General features: G+C 40.3%; 1 protein-coding gene across 2 annotated transcripts; it reads left to right on the top strand.

Moving 5' to 3' along the window:
• The first annotated feature begins 199 nt into the window (after positions 1-199).
• elovl5 (ELOVL fatty acid elongase 5) lies at positions 200-13,786 on the top strand. Of its 2 annotated transcripts, none has more exons than XM_030747644.1 (8): positions 200-315; positions 4,838-4,902; positions 5,205-5,392; positions 7,553-7,630; positions 8,189-8,360; positions 8,827-8,951; positions 9,954-10,088; positions 11,745-13,786. In XM_030747644.1, exons 2-8 carry the CDS (start codon positions 4,845-4,847, stop codon positions 11,871-11,873), a joined length of 885 nt encoding a protein of 294 aa, XP_030603504.1. In that variant the 5' UTR covers positions 200-315; positions 4,838-4,844; the 3' UTR covers positions 11,874-13,786. The 2 variants fall into 2 exon arrangements, with proteins under 2 accessions (XP_030603504.1, XP_030603503.1); XM_030747643.1 differs by having other exon boundaries at positions 298-419.

Here is a 13,786-nt window from a genome sequence, read left to right as displayed (position 1 = left end):
TAGATGGCTATGAGGTGTGCATAAATGTGTGTATCCTGCAAGCATCTAGTAAGCAAAAAGAGCCGTTACACAGGACACAGAAAGGCTTGATGTCATTTTTTTTTTTTTTTTTCTGCGTGTGTAGTTGCAACGCATCGGGTCACCTCTTGGCTGTATAACCCTCCTGCGGGGCAGTGGGCCAATCTGAGTGTTCCTCCCACTATTTTCCACTGTGAGCGACAAGGCCGCACATTGTGCTCAGACCCGATCAGGCACCGCCAAGGTTACACATCAGTTTTTTGGGTTTTTTTTTTTTTCCTCACCCCGCCTCAAAAGGTAGGTAGTCCGCTACACTCAGCTGCATCCACCCTCTCCTGATCCACTCTCAGGGCTTCCTCCTCCGTCTAAAAAACGCGACCGCGCAGCTCCGTGGCTGTATGGTAAGGCTTTCTGTGATTTTTTTTTTTTCTCTGTTTTTTGTTTGTTTGTTACTTTGTTTAGTTTTTTTAAGCATGCTTCTGCCCGCATGGCGTCTACAGTGGGGCGATGAGTTTGGGTGATGCTGCCGAAGCCGTAACCAGTGCTGTTACTGTAGGCTGCAGACTGCGATCGACGGGATGCGATAAGTTTGCTGCTCGGCATGTTAATGAGTTCCTCTCTGGAAGTTTCCGCTATGAAATTAATGAGATTATCACGTAAGGAAAGGCGCCTTCATCAGCTGCGCTCGCATCTTTTGGGTTAACGGGGCTGCTGGCGCACAGGACGGTGCGTAAAAAGTGCAGCTGGGGTTACACGTGTGACCGTCATGGGAGAAAAAAAAAAATTGCTGTTATACAATAATAGTATGGCGCTAAAGAAGCGGCAGAACACAGGTTTTTTGGTGCAGCACTCCCATGAATCTGTTGTGATCATCACATTAAAAATCCTTAGAAGTAGCCAGCCGAGTGCTGCGAGATATTTGTATGCACTTAATAACTGTTTAAAGTGATATTTGTAGTGTAGTGACAGGGCAAAAGTTTTGAATGTGTGATTGTAGCGTGTGTGAATGAACGCTGAATGCGGTTTCTTCTACACCATCATCATCTTTAGAGCCTTTAGTCATTCTCAGTGGTCATTTATGCAGTTACTGAGTGCATTACCGTTTAAAGCAAGGCAGCTGGGCTTACATTGACTATAAAATGACTAATAAGTGTCATATTTAGAGTGAAAGTATGGTTTTGAGTTTTAGTTTCACTTTTTGTTAATAATTAGGTACATATATTGCTAGAAATGTCCATAAAATCATCTATCCTCCAAAATACATCCTCATGTAGTGACGTTTGAGGGAAATGTAATCCAGGGAATTATAACACCTGACAAATACAGGTAAAGTCATCACAATGGTGCAGAAGTCATTCAAAAAAAAAAAAAAAAAACCCCAGAGAGCCTTTAAAGGGACACATGCTCACAGGACTGAAAAGTCTGGCAAGTTGACCCTTTAACATTTCCTGTCACCATAATGCCCTGCAGTGACTCTCTTAATTTGACTGTTTCAATGAATTATTATAAGCTCCAAAGTCCAGATGACACTCGAGTATTTTGAGAAGCTCCAGCCTCCTCCTTTGATTTTTTTTAAACACATTTTGCAGGGCTGCAGCTTGTGCCCAGCAAAGACTCACTGACGGGCTGCTAACCTGGCTCACCATGCTCTGATTAAGGCCCAGATTATCATGTTTCGGTGCAGCCTAATGCATCTCAGATAATCTGTGAGGATATTACCTCAGCTGGGGTCGATCAGAATAAGCCATATTTAGTGCAGGCAGATAAATGATTATGTGCTATTTGTTACCTGAGCAGCAGTTCAAATTAGTGTTTAACTTTAAATTATATGTCTTTGCGTGGATCAGAAGACCTTTTGAGTGCATGTAAACAAAGTCACTAGCGTGTCCTCTCGGTTCTGTTAGTCATGTTTTTGGTATCATATGACTGTGGTTGAGAGCCTCATGCAGATTGAATTGGAGATGCTCTGGTTAAATTTGATAGATCTGCTCACATTACTGTCTGTTGTGGCCAAGGTTATTCTGAACTTTTAACACAGGCTATGAAAAAGGCAGGAGTCTTTCTATTTTGTGCTTTCATATAAAGTAGAGGGAAAATGATTTGTCTCTGTGCTCCAAGCTGTAGACGCAGGTGTAGTGACAGGCCAGTGCCGCAGCAGTCTGTGACATAACTGAACTGGACTGAATCTTTAGCTGGAGAAACATGTCAGAGGATAGAAAGAAGGCAGGTGTACTACTTCTGTTTGCAAAGGCAGGAGTGATACAGCAGGCTCTGGCAAACAATATAAAGGTCTGCAGGAATGTGCAAATACCTCTGGGGTGATAATGAATAAAGTGTGTGCTGTCAGGTTAGGAGTAAGAAAATCTGCAGAGATTCGCGCAGCTCTGAAGTGCGAATAATCTTGTCACAACTTTATATGAAAGCAGTGCTTTTATTCTGGAGAAGCAGGGATTTTTGAAAATGTTGTCTCTTGTAAAAAGATGACATGTTATTCCAGGCTTATATGTCAGCGAATGGGCTTCTTGCTGATTTAAGGAAATCAGAGTACTTGCAAACAGAACCTGGCAGTAATTTATTTGACTTATATGGAACAAATATCTAGCAGTGCACATCCAGACATTCATACTGCTCTGTAAATGGCCTTCTGCTTCATATCTCTGGGCTGATCTGACTTTCTGAAGTACAGCAGTGGAACCTGACATTATGTTGTATAACAGTTCATAGAAAACCACTTACAAAGCCACAGGAGGCGGGAATCTACCAGTTGTGGGTTTGAAGCAGTCACAAAGGGCTGTGTGATCAGCAGATGTACAACCACCACCACAATATGGCAGCTTTGGCAAGAGAACAGCCACAAAGGTTTAGGACATAAATATAGCAGTGCACACTAGATTGTGTGATTATTATTCCTGGAGCACATCTGGGCCTAATAAATCTACACATTCTGACACCTTCATTATCTTCAACAATCTGAGAGTATTAATGGGATAGAGTCGTGGTTATCCTCTGAGCACACCTGCCTCCTGCCCTCTGCTCTTGATCTGCTGCCGAGAGTAAGAATTGAATCACTACTAGGTTTATGGGATGTGTTCGATGGAGAGGATGGATGGACTGAAGCATGGTGACATTGCAAAAAAGGCAGACAGACACAGATGTTTTCAGCTGCTGTCATATGTGGTGATGATAGACATGATTCAAAATTGAGTTCTTCCAATTATGTTTTGTATTTAAACTCTTAATTAAAATCACAATTTTCAAAAGACTGTAATTTAGATCACTAATAAAGGTATCTTTCAGAAAGATTAAGATTACAGCTGAACTGATCAGTATTTTTACTCGTGATAAATCTGCAGTTGGTTTCCACCAAACTCTGTAGACTGTTTTTAACATCTTTTCATTGGGCTGTTTTTGTTTTACTCTCTGAAAATGTTCTCACTTTCATCACCGTTGTTACTAACTCCAAATGACAGCCATACTAGAGGAGGTGGTTTTGGTCATATGTTTCTAAATAGACTTGTTTAGTTACAGTGGTACTAAGTTTAGGTTATAACCTAATATCATAAATGTGTGCGTGTGTGAGATGTTCAGCTAGTGCAATCACTCAACTCACATTTGAAATGACTGATTTAACATCAGAAGGGATTTAAGTGACTTTGAACGTAGCATGGATTCTGGTCTGAATATTTCAGAAACTACTGACCTGCTGGGATTTTCCTGCATAAATACCTCTGGGGTTTACCGAGAATGGTCAGAATAAGAGAAAACATCCAGTGAGTGGAAGTTCTCTGGGTGAAAATGCCTTGTTGATGCCAGAGGAGAATTGATAGACTGATTCGAGCTGACAGGGAGGCAACAGTGGCTCAAACAACCACTCATAACAACCAAGGTATGCAGAAGAGCATTTCTGAATGCACAACATGTATAATCTTGAAACAGATGAGCAGGAGGCCACACTGGGTGCCGCTCCTGTCAGCCAAGAACAGAAACTGAGACTACCATTTGCACAGGCCCACCAAGTTTGGACAATGGAAGATTAGAAAAAAAAATTGCCTGGTCTAATGAGTCTCGAATTCTGCTGCATAAAACATCCTGCCTTAGTACAGACTGATAGTGATGGTGTAATGGTGTGGGGAATATTTTTTGACACACTTTGGGCCCCTTAGCACCACCTGAGCATCATTTAAACACCACAGCTGGCCTGATTATTGTTGCTTCCCATGTCTCTCCCTTTATGGCCACAGTGTACCCATCTTTTGATAGCTTTTTCTGTTGGGTAACGCACCATGTCACAAAGATCAAATCATCTAAAACAGGTTTCTTGAACATGACAATGAGTTTACTGTGTCCAAATGTCCTCCAGAGCCTCCTCTGAACATACAGGTGGATGCTGGTGTGATAACAGCAGGCGGCAATAGTACTGATCAGTCAGATGTTTGCACATCTGGGTGCCACATTGGGACGGTATATTTAATATATGTCGGATTTTTTTTTCTTACCTTTTTATTTAATTCAGAAGTAACATAGGCACCATTAACATAACATGGTTTTCAATGCTGGAGGAAACTAGAGATCCCAGTGCCTCTTGATGTGAGGAAACAATGCTAACCACTGAGTCACCGGGATGCTCACGCTGTTGGAAGAATGTTGCATGTAGATGAGACAGTGTAGCTGGAGTTGCCTTGCTGAAGTAGCACATAGACTCTGCTACATTTTTTTTTTTGAGTAAGCTTTTAGTTGTCATTAAGTATTTAGTATATATATATATATATATATATATATTTTTTTTTTTTCTTTAATTAACACTCCATTCTGTTTCTAGGTGAAAAATGGAGACCTTCAATCATAAACTGAACACATACATTGAGTCATGGATGGGTCCCAGAGGTAAGATGAACTAAAATGCATTGATTCACTAAACGGTGCAACTCATTCACAACAGGGTGCTACAAGTACACTGTAAGTGAATGTTACATGAGGTAAACATTGCCTAAAACCTTTGACCCAAGTCTTACGTTACATGCTCTATACTGCATGGTTGTCCTTTTTTAACCTTTCACTTTCAAGGAACAGAGCAACATTCTTCTGCTGCTGATTTTTTTTTTATATCAGCTCTCTCATTCATTTGCTGCTGGCAGTCAGGCCACCTTATAGTCCATCCTCCTCACCTCTTTATCTCCATATTTCAGATCAGCGGGTTCGTGGAATGCTGCTGCTCGACAACTACCCAACAACCTTTGCACTCACAGTCATGTACCTTCTGATCGTTTGGATGGGGCCCAAGTACATGAAACACAGGCAGCCGTACTCCTGCAGAGCCCTCCTGGTGTTCTACAATCTGGGCCTGACGCTCTTGTCCTTTTACATGTTCTATGAGGTAAACAGACTGCACAGCACTGAGGGATGAGCTAAAGTGGGCCAAAGCAAACACTGCACACTGCAAACAGATTATAAAATAAAGAAGAGGGAACTAACATGACCCAGAACATTAAAACCTCTGACAGGAGAATAACATCGTGTTTTTACCATGGCAATTAATCAAGAAGTTGGACATGCAAGGAAATAAGTGGACAGTCAGTTTTTGAAGCTGATGTGTAGAAAATTGGGCAACTGCAGATAAATGAACAATGGCGAATAAAGCCTGGTTTATGTGGTCCAATACCACAGAAGAACTACTGCAGTCCAAACTTTTTGCTGGCTCTGATAGAAAGGTGTCAGAATACACAGCACAGGACAACTTGTGGTGTCTGAGGCTGCACAGCAGTCTTCAAATCAACTAAATACCACAAGCATATTTTACCGAATGTCAGTCTGCTCCTTCAAACATCAGCTCGGCAAGGAAGTGTTGATCTACTTCTTCAGCACTGATTAGATAAGGGCCTGTGTCTGTGGCTGAAAGCTGCACCGAGAGACAATGCCCCCCTGGGGGCAGGAGGGGTGTCGTCACTGAAGAAGGACGCAGCTGGATGCTGACAAGCTCATTGTGCCAGCCTTCAGCACAGCCCGCTATTGTTCGCAGGAAAAACTGCTTTTTTATAAACAGCTGACTAAGGGACTGAAATTGAGAGATGAGCTTATGTAAACAAACATGGAAGAGCATTCTTATTTGGCAAGGTGGCTCAGTCAGTCTGAGCTCAGAGGGCTGGGATGTAGCAATAGTGCCAAGAGTTCACTTATCAGTGATGGCATCCTTTTTTTTGTACTGTGAACACCAGGGCATCAGAACCAGACATAGCATTTCTGAGGACGTGTAAGTCTAAAGTATCTTTAGTCTCCTCCCCGTCCAGCTGGCAGACCAATCTTCTTGCCTTTCCCTCTGCATTGCGTAAGGCCCCAGTGGACTGTTGCCTGTTTGATTCATTAAACGCTGTAGTCTGATAATGCCCCAGCCACGGGGTGAACTTTTGGCAGTCCAAAATCAATAAAGGCCACCTGATGTGACTCAAAGTACAGGGCAATTTTGTTTTTTGTCAGCTTTCCAGGGCACAACTGTTAATCATACTGTAATTGGGATCAATTGTGTTTGGCTATAATTCATCTGTAAGTTTGAATGAAACAAATCAAAGATGTATATCAAGACCGTCTGTACTCCATTTTACTGTTAGTGTTAGAGGCTGGCAGTTTCTTGGCTCTGAGCTTTTTAAGTGAATGCCTTTTACAACAGCAGACGAAGGCAGTGCATCTGTATTGGACGTGGTGAATCAGCATTGCGCTAGGTCAGCTACGTGCATATAATATTTATTCTTTAAAGAGGCATTCAAAGGGCACGTTAACAAAATTTCCAGGGGAAAAGGGGCAACAAATAGGTTGAATAATCCAGTTTAAATTGAATAAAATTCACATTATCTGTGAGTTTCCTCCTATGCAGTGCACAGAGGTTAAACGCTGCTGCTGCATGTTTATTGTTGAAGCTCACATGTCGCAGATGGTCTGAGAGTCGTAGCAGCCGGTCGGAACTTGTTCAGTGCTTTGCAAACAGAAATAACATCAAATCAAACCTCTGACACACAAACACACATAAGCAGTGCAAACATATGAAAAGGGACTGAACAGAGATCAAAAGCGAGTACATGTTGTCCCTTGTTGAATAGTCTCTATCCCTTTTAAGCAACTTCACAGAAGTTCCATGAAGTTGCATTAATGCACAGGACGGTTGTGGTTTAAGGTGTGGTTGGTCCGGAGTACTGCAGTTACACTTTCCTAGATTAAACTTAACAGCTTCCAACACACTCTGTGATAACAAACGATGAGCTCAGTGCCTTTAAATGTTTATCATCTTTATTGTGATTAATTGTTTAAAGCCAGTGTTATCATCTAAAGATGGCTCATCACAGCCTGACACAAAATATAATGGGAGCAAATGTGTTCATCTATCTGTGCGTATGTATTTGTGCGCGTGTTTTTGTTGCAGGAACGAGTGAGTTAAAACCAACAAATCTTGCACTTTTATTCGTGCACTGCGTATTCTTTGTGTGTAACCTTTTGTGTTCTGATTTTGTACAAAAAAAAATCTAATTTTAATACCTTTTGTCTACAGCTTGTTACAGCTGTGTGGTATGGCGGCTACAACTTCTACTGCCAGAACACACACAGTGCACCGGAAGTGGATAATAAGGTCAGTCACCCTTACACTGTGCACTCTTTTTGTTTATTGCTCGGCCTTTGTCTTTCATGTGATTGTATCTTTAACATCATTTCATTAGAAAGCCCATTAGTGTAAGTCCTGCTTTGATTTCTGTGGCCAGGTGGCTATAGATCCAACCAAATAAGCTGCAGAGACATTTTAATCCAGTTCTTGTCATCATGATGGCTCTCCTCAGTGTCGCTACTTGAAAACAAGCCTTGGCTTTGCAGTTCTGCAGCAATTAAATTAAAAGTTTATCAGTGTGTCAGTGCTACAGTTATACTGCTTTATGATTCCCCCTAGGCTTTCAGGTGACTTTGGGAAAGTTATATCCTTACCAACCTCTGTGATAAATGAGTCTGTTTGAGTGTCTCTCTTTTATTCTGATTTTGCCACCTAACATTTTATTTCTGTATTGTGTGTGTGTGTGTGTGTGTGTGTGTGTGTGTGTGTGTGTGTGTGTGTGTGTGTGTGTGTGTGTGTGTGTGTGTGTGTGTGTGTGTGTGTGTGTGTATATTGTTTGTTGTTAATTCACACTTGTCCTCTTAGGTGATAAACGTCCTCTGGTGGTACTACTTTTCCAAGCTCATTGAGTTCATGGACACCTTTTTCTTCATACTACGAAAGAATAATCACCAGATCACCTTTCTTCACATCTACCACCATGCTAGCATGCTGAATATCTGGTGGTTTGTTATGAACTCGATACCCTGTGGCCATTGTGAGTGTTTTATACAGCTTTACTCTCCAATAACCACAGAAACAGTTTGGCCTCACAATTTAGCAGAGTAATTCAAGTGCTCTAACCCATTAGCCTTGAAGGCAGCTCATTCTCATCTTTTAAAGGATACAAAGTGACACTTACTGAATCAAACACTGCTCCAATGTGTAACTAACCTTTTGTGCTTTCTCCTTAGTTATGAAGGTAATTTTTTTAATTAAGGCTGAGAGTCTTCCCAAGAACAGATATTTATTGTACTCATCACATAATAAGCTTTATTATTTCTGCATTACTTTACTATTTGTTTTTCTTTTCATAAAATCCGTAGTAAATTCCCCAAACAGAACAGACAAATGAAAAGTTTATTATTCTGTGTACCATCATTCCACCATATAATGCCAGTTGAATGTCATTCACCAGCACTATAGATTAATAACGTGTGTGTGTGTCTTCTGTGCCTCGCCAGCATTCTTCGGTGCCTCCCTAAACAGCTTCGTCCACGTTGTGATGTATTCTTACTATGGCCTCTCAGCCATTCCAGCCATCCGGCCATACCTTTGGTGGAAGAAGTACATCACTCAGTTACAGTTGGTGGGTTTACATCCTTCCTCCTGTGATAGAAGAAATATTCAGATTCTTTACTTAAGTAAAAATTGCAGCAAAAATTACTTTATAATTTTAACTCTACTTGCTGTAATTGCCCTTTGAAAAACATTTATTTCTAAGCACATTTAATAGAAATAAAAGATGCAGTTGCGGGGTAAAATAACTTGACAAAGCAGGACTTATACACAAAACTATATGTTTTATAAGCAAATTGTGTGTTTTCAGTAAAAAACTTCTATCTAACTGGCAAATGCATGTAGTGAAGTAAAAAGAGTAATATTTGCTTTGATTGTAGAGTTGCAGAAATATAAAGTAGTATGCAAAAGAAAAAAGTACAGTACTTAGTAGTACATGTACTTATTATATGTACTACTAAGTACTGTACTTAGTAGTGGCTGTAGCTCAGTAGGTAGAGCAGGTCACCTACTGATCGGAAGGTCAGCGGTTCGAATCCTGGCTACTCCAGGCTACATGCCAATGTATCCTTGGGCAAGATACTTAACCCCAAGTTGCTCTCCGACCGTTCTGTCGGAGTATGTATGCGTGTGAATGTTAGTTAATTAAAAAGCACTTGTAAAAATGGAAGTGCTTGTATAAATGGGAGTGCATGGGTGAATGCAAAACAGGTTGTATAAGCGCTTTGAGTGCTCATACTGAGTAGAAAAGCGCTATATAAGAACTAGTCCATTTACCATTTACTTTCTGCCACTGTTTCTCACCTGCTGGCATTTTTAATAAAAAATTACTTATAAAAGATCTTAAATTAAAATGTATTTTTAGCATTTGTCTTTATTTTCACTCTGAACTGTAGATTTGAAGTTGCCATTTAGACTTTAGTATTGTGTTTTTTTTTTAAGTATTTGCTCTAGCATGGATGAGTCTGAAATTTTTCACTGTCTCACTCTGTGTGTGTGTGTGTGTGTGTGTGTGTGTGTGTGTGTGTGTGTGTGTGTGTGTGTGTGTGTGTGTGTCATGTTTCCTCCACAGATCCAGTTCTTTTTAACCGTGTCCCACACAGTGTTAGCAGTCATATGGCCATGTGGCTTCCCCATTGGATGGCTGTACTTCCAAATAAGCTACATGTTCACACTCATTATCCTTTTCTTGAATTTCTACATTCAGGTGAGTTATATTTCCATCTTAAGCAGGTGAATTGTTCTAAGGATATGTTTTTGTTTTCCAGCAAAAAGCTCAGCACCAGCTATGAACTGATCCCACTGATAAGTGGCAAAAGCCTTACATAACCACGTAAACAAAAATTGATTCAGTAGTTTGTGGAACCACCTTTAGCGGCAATAAGTTGAAGGAATTGTTTTCTGCATGACTATAACAGTGTGTCACATTGCTGTGGAGGAATTTTGCCTCCCTCCTCCTCATGTTGGCATTCAATTCATTGAAGCTTGCAGCCACAGCTGTCTGTGCACAGCTCTTAAAGTCCAGACCTCAACACAACTGAGACCTGGACTTTGGAAGCTGTGCTTAAAGCCACTGAACACCTTAATTATTTCCTCCTTCAGGCATTCTGTTATAGCACCTGGTATCACTGTCATGTTGCATAAGCTGATTTCAGCCAAGTTTTAGCTGCCAGATAGCCTGACATTTGACCCTAGAATACTTTGGTGTACAGAGGAGTTCATGGTCCAGGTCCTGTGACCTGACAGTTGATATGAACAGTTTGTGCTGATATGCTGTTTGATTTTTCACTGTGCATCTCCACTTGTCTGTCCAAAGGACATTGTTCCAGAAGTCTTGTGGTTTGTTCAAATGCAACTTTGCAAAGCTAAGCTGTGCTGCCACGTTCTTTGTAGAGAGAAGAGGCTTTCTCCTGGCAAACCTTCCAAACAAGCCATACTTTCCCAGTCCTTTCCAAATTGTACTGTCAGAAACTTTAATATTAACATGCTAACTGAGGCCTGAAGAGTCTGATTTGTAGCTCTTGGATTTTTTTGTTTTTTTGTTTTTCTCTGAGCATTGCATGGGGTGAATTTGCTAGAATGTCCACTCCTGGGAAGGCTGTGGCACTGTGTTAACACACACCTGAATGCTCCAGACCACAATATGCCAAAACCTCTGCTTTTATAGAGGCGCTCACACTCTGTGATGGACATTTAATTAATTGCATTTGATTAGCAGCACCTGGCTGCATAAGGAAGCCGCTTTTCCACAACATTCTTTTGTGCCACAGATCCCCATTGTTGTACAAAACCCATTTAAAAATCTGTGAGCCACTCACTGGAGGTGATGACATCCATAGTCCCACACTGACTTGCTGCTTTAAATACCTGCACTCATTAAAGCACCGGTACAGGCCATTATCTGCAGCTGACTGTAGTCTGCTACAGATTCACCCTTTGCACCTTTTGAGAAAGGAGTGGCCAGCTGTTACTGTTTCTAAATTACATCAAGCAAGCTGTTATTTTTTTTTTAATGGTAAATGGACTTATGTAGTGTTTTTCTGCTCTAGCACTCAGTGCTTTCTTACTACAAGCCTCATTCACCCATTCTGTGCTTAAGTGCTTCTCAAGCAAACATTCACACTCTGATGGATGCATCAGGGTTCAGTATCTTGCTAAAGGACACTTACAACATGCAGAAAAGAGGAGCTGGGGATCTACCCGCCCTGATAGAAAGATTGCCTATTGGGGAAGCTAACCCTGGTCTATACCCTGAGATATACTCCCCACTATAAAAACCAGGAAGGCTGAGAGGAAGAGAGAATTTTCATTTATGAAATTATGTGTAGTAATATTTTGTTTCTGTTTCTTTGTCTCACTCAAGACTTACAAGAAGCGGGGCAGTTCTCAGAGGAAGCATCCACAGAACGGCTCCCCGCTATCAACAAATGGACACGCTAACGGGACGCCATCGACGGACCTCACTGCACCCAAGAAACTGAGGATGGATTGACATTTGAGAAACTTATTTCTCAGTGTAGTGTGTTAGCTAATGCTGCTAGATGTCTTCTTACCTAGAATAGCCTAGCACTTACTTCAGATGAAACAAGCCATACCCACCTACAGTATATTCAGAGACTCTCCATGTTTTTGCACACATTGCTACTCACAGTACCGATTAATGAAGAACATTTCGTTGTAAGGTTGACACTGTATGATATTGCCTTTCCCACCTCTAGAGGTAATTTACTCCAAAGCAAACATGTCGTTCTTGCTACCAGCGAACAAGCACACATTTAGACTCATTGAGTAAAGCTTTACACACGGAAGATCAAAAACATGTCGGCCGCTGCAGGTTTTACAACACTTGATGATGTCAACCTGAGAGACAACTGAAAATCACACACACTGCTTACTGTGGTCCTTAATGTGTAACTAGAATATGCATCTGGTGTCTTGCTTTTATCTCATTCCTGCCTCAGCAGTTGCATAATCTTGAATTTTGCTGTCTGTAATACTCATATGCATATTTACTAAGAGGCTGCAACAGCTGAAATTTCACATTGCAGAAAACTTTTTAGCAGTGTATTCAGCGTTCTAACAAATACATAACCAAAGCGGTGTGTCCTGCACACGCTAGGATTTCTGTTTGAAAAACAGTGTGACAGGGCAACAGTGGCATTTTGAGAATAGATTTAGTTCTGCTTAACAACTGCACAAAACTCAGTCTTCCCTTGCACACTGTTACACTGAGCTTTTAAGACCATAAATATAACTTAATTAAATAAACCTATGCCATTACTGCTGCAGTGTAACTGCTTATTTTTAACTGTTTAGATCAGATGCAGCAAGTAAAGAGAATCATAGTGTTTATGGCTAAGTAATTAAATACATTGTATTCAGACAAACTATACCGTTAGCTATGAAAGATCACTGCTGACTGTGGATAAAGCTGTTGAAAAAGCAATCTTACTCCAATATTAGTAGCCCAGACAGAACATGTACGATCTGTTTGAACACACAATTACTCAAAAACTGGAAAAATTTCAGCAACTGGAACTTTATATAAAAAGCTCAGATATTAAACTTTAATAATTAATATAATATTATTAAACACTACTAATAATAATAATTTTATTATTTTTACATAAATAGGGTGCCTTCTGGACCACTTAATTTGGTTTCCAATGTAGCATTTTGTCATTTTTAATTAGCATTAATTTTAGTCCATGTCAGACGAAGATGTCTAACTTCCTGCCTGCATCCTGTGCCTGAATCTACAGTTTTTTGAAATTCTCAAATTTCCCAAATTTGCTAAACACAATTTGAGGCTGATGAAACTTATATTAGCTAGGATATATGCTTGTTCTCTGCTAGTCTAGCTTAGCGCAGCTAAAGACTAGCCTTTTTCTGTTCAAAGTAACTAAAACCTCTAAAGCTCGCTGCATGTGGACACAGCCAGACTAGCTTTTCTCACAGTTCCCTTCATGCTAAGCTGCTGGCTGTAGCTCCATATTTAGCATAGAGACAGCCGCAAGATGGTAAACAAGTATATTTCCGCTATTCCTCTCACATTTTCCAAAAATAAATGACTGCTTTCAATGAGGGAAGGTTTTAGTGATTAAACTATTTAATTCATATTCATTATGTTAATGATATTTTATTCGTTTTTAAATTCCTAGCAGAGGAGGTAGTAAATGCTGGTATAGAAAATAAATGTAGAAGGGTAGTTAAAGTATGAATCTTAAATCTGACACTGTACCCAATAAATCATACAGGCATGTCATGATGTGTAATAATATGCACTGAGATCAAAAATTTTCTAGACTGTTAAATAGATATATTTTACTGAAATTAGGTGGTGAATCTAGGTTGATGTTTCAACTCATGTTTATTCACTGTAACACATTAAAAAAAAAAAACTTA

The sequence above is a fragment of the Archocentrus centrarchus genome, chromosome 15 (genome assembly GCF_007364275.1).
Source record: "Archocentrus centrarchus isolate MPI-CPG fArcCen1 chromosome 15, fArcCen1, whole genome shotgun sequence".
Classification (NCBI taxonomy): Eukaryota; Metazoa; Chordata; class Actinopteri; order Cichliformes; family Cichlidae; genus Archocentrus; species Archocentrus centrarchus.
Note: the sequence above shows the minus strand (reverse complement) of the source record. Positions and strands in the feature narration are given on the sequence as shown.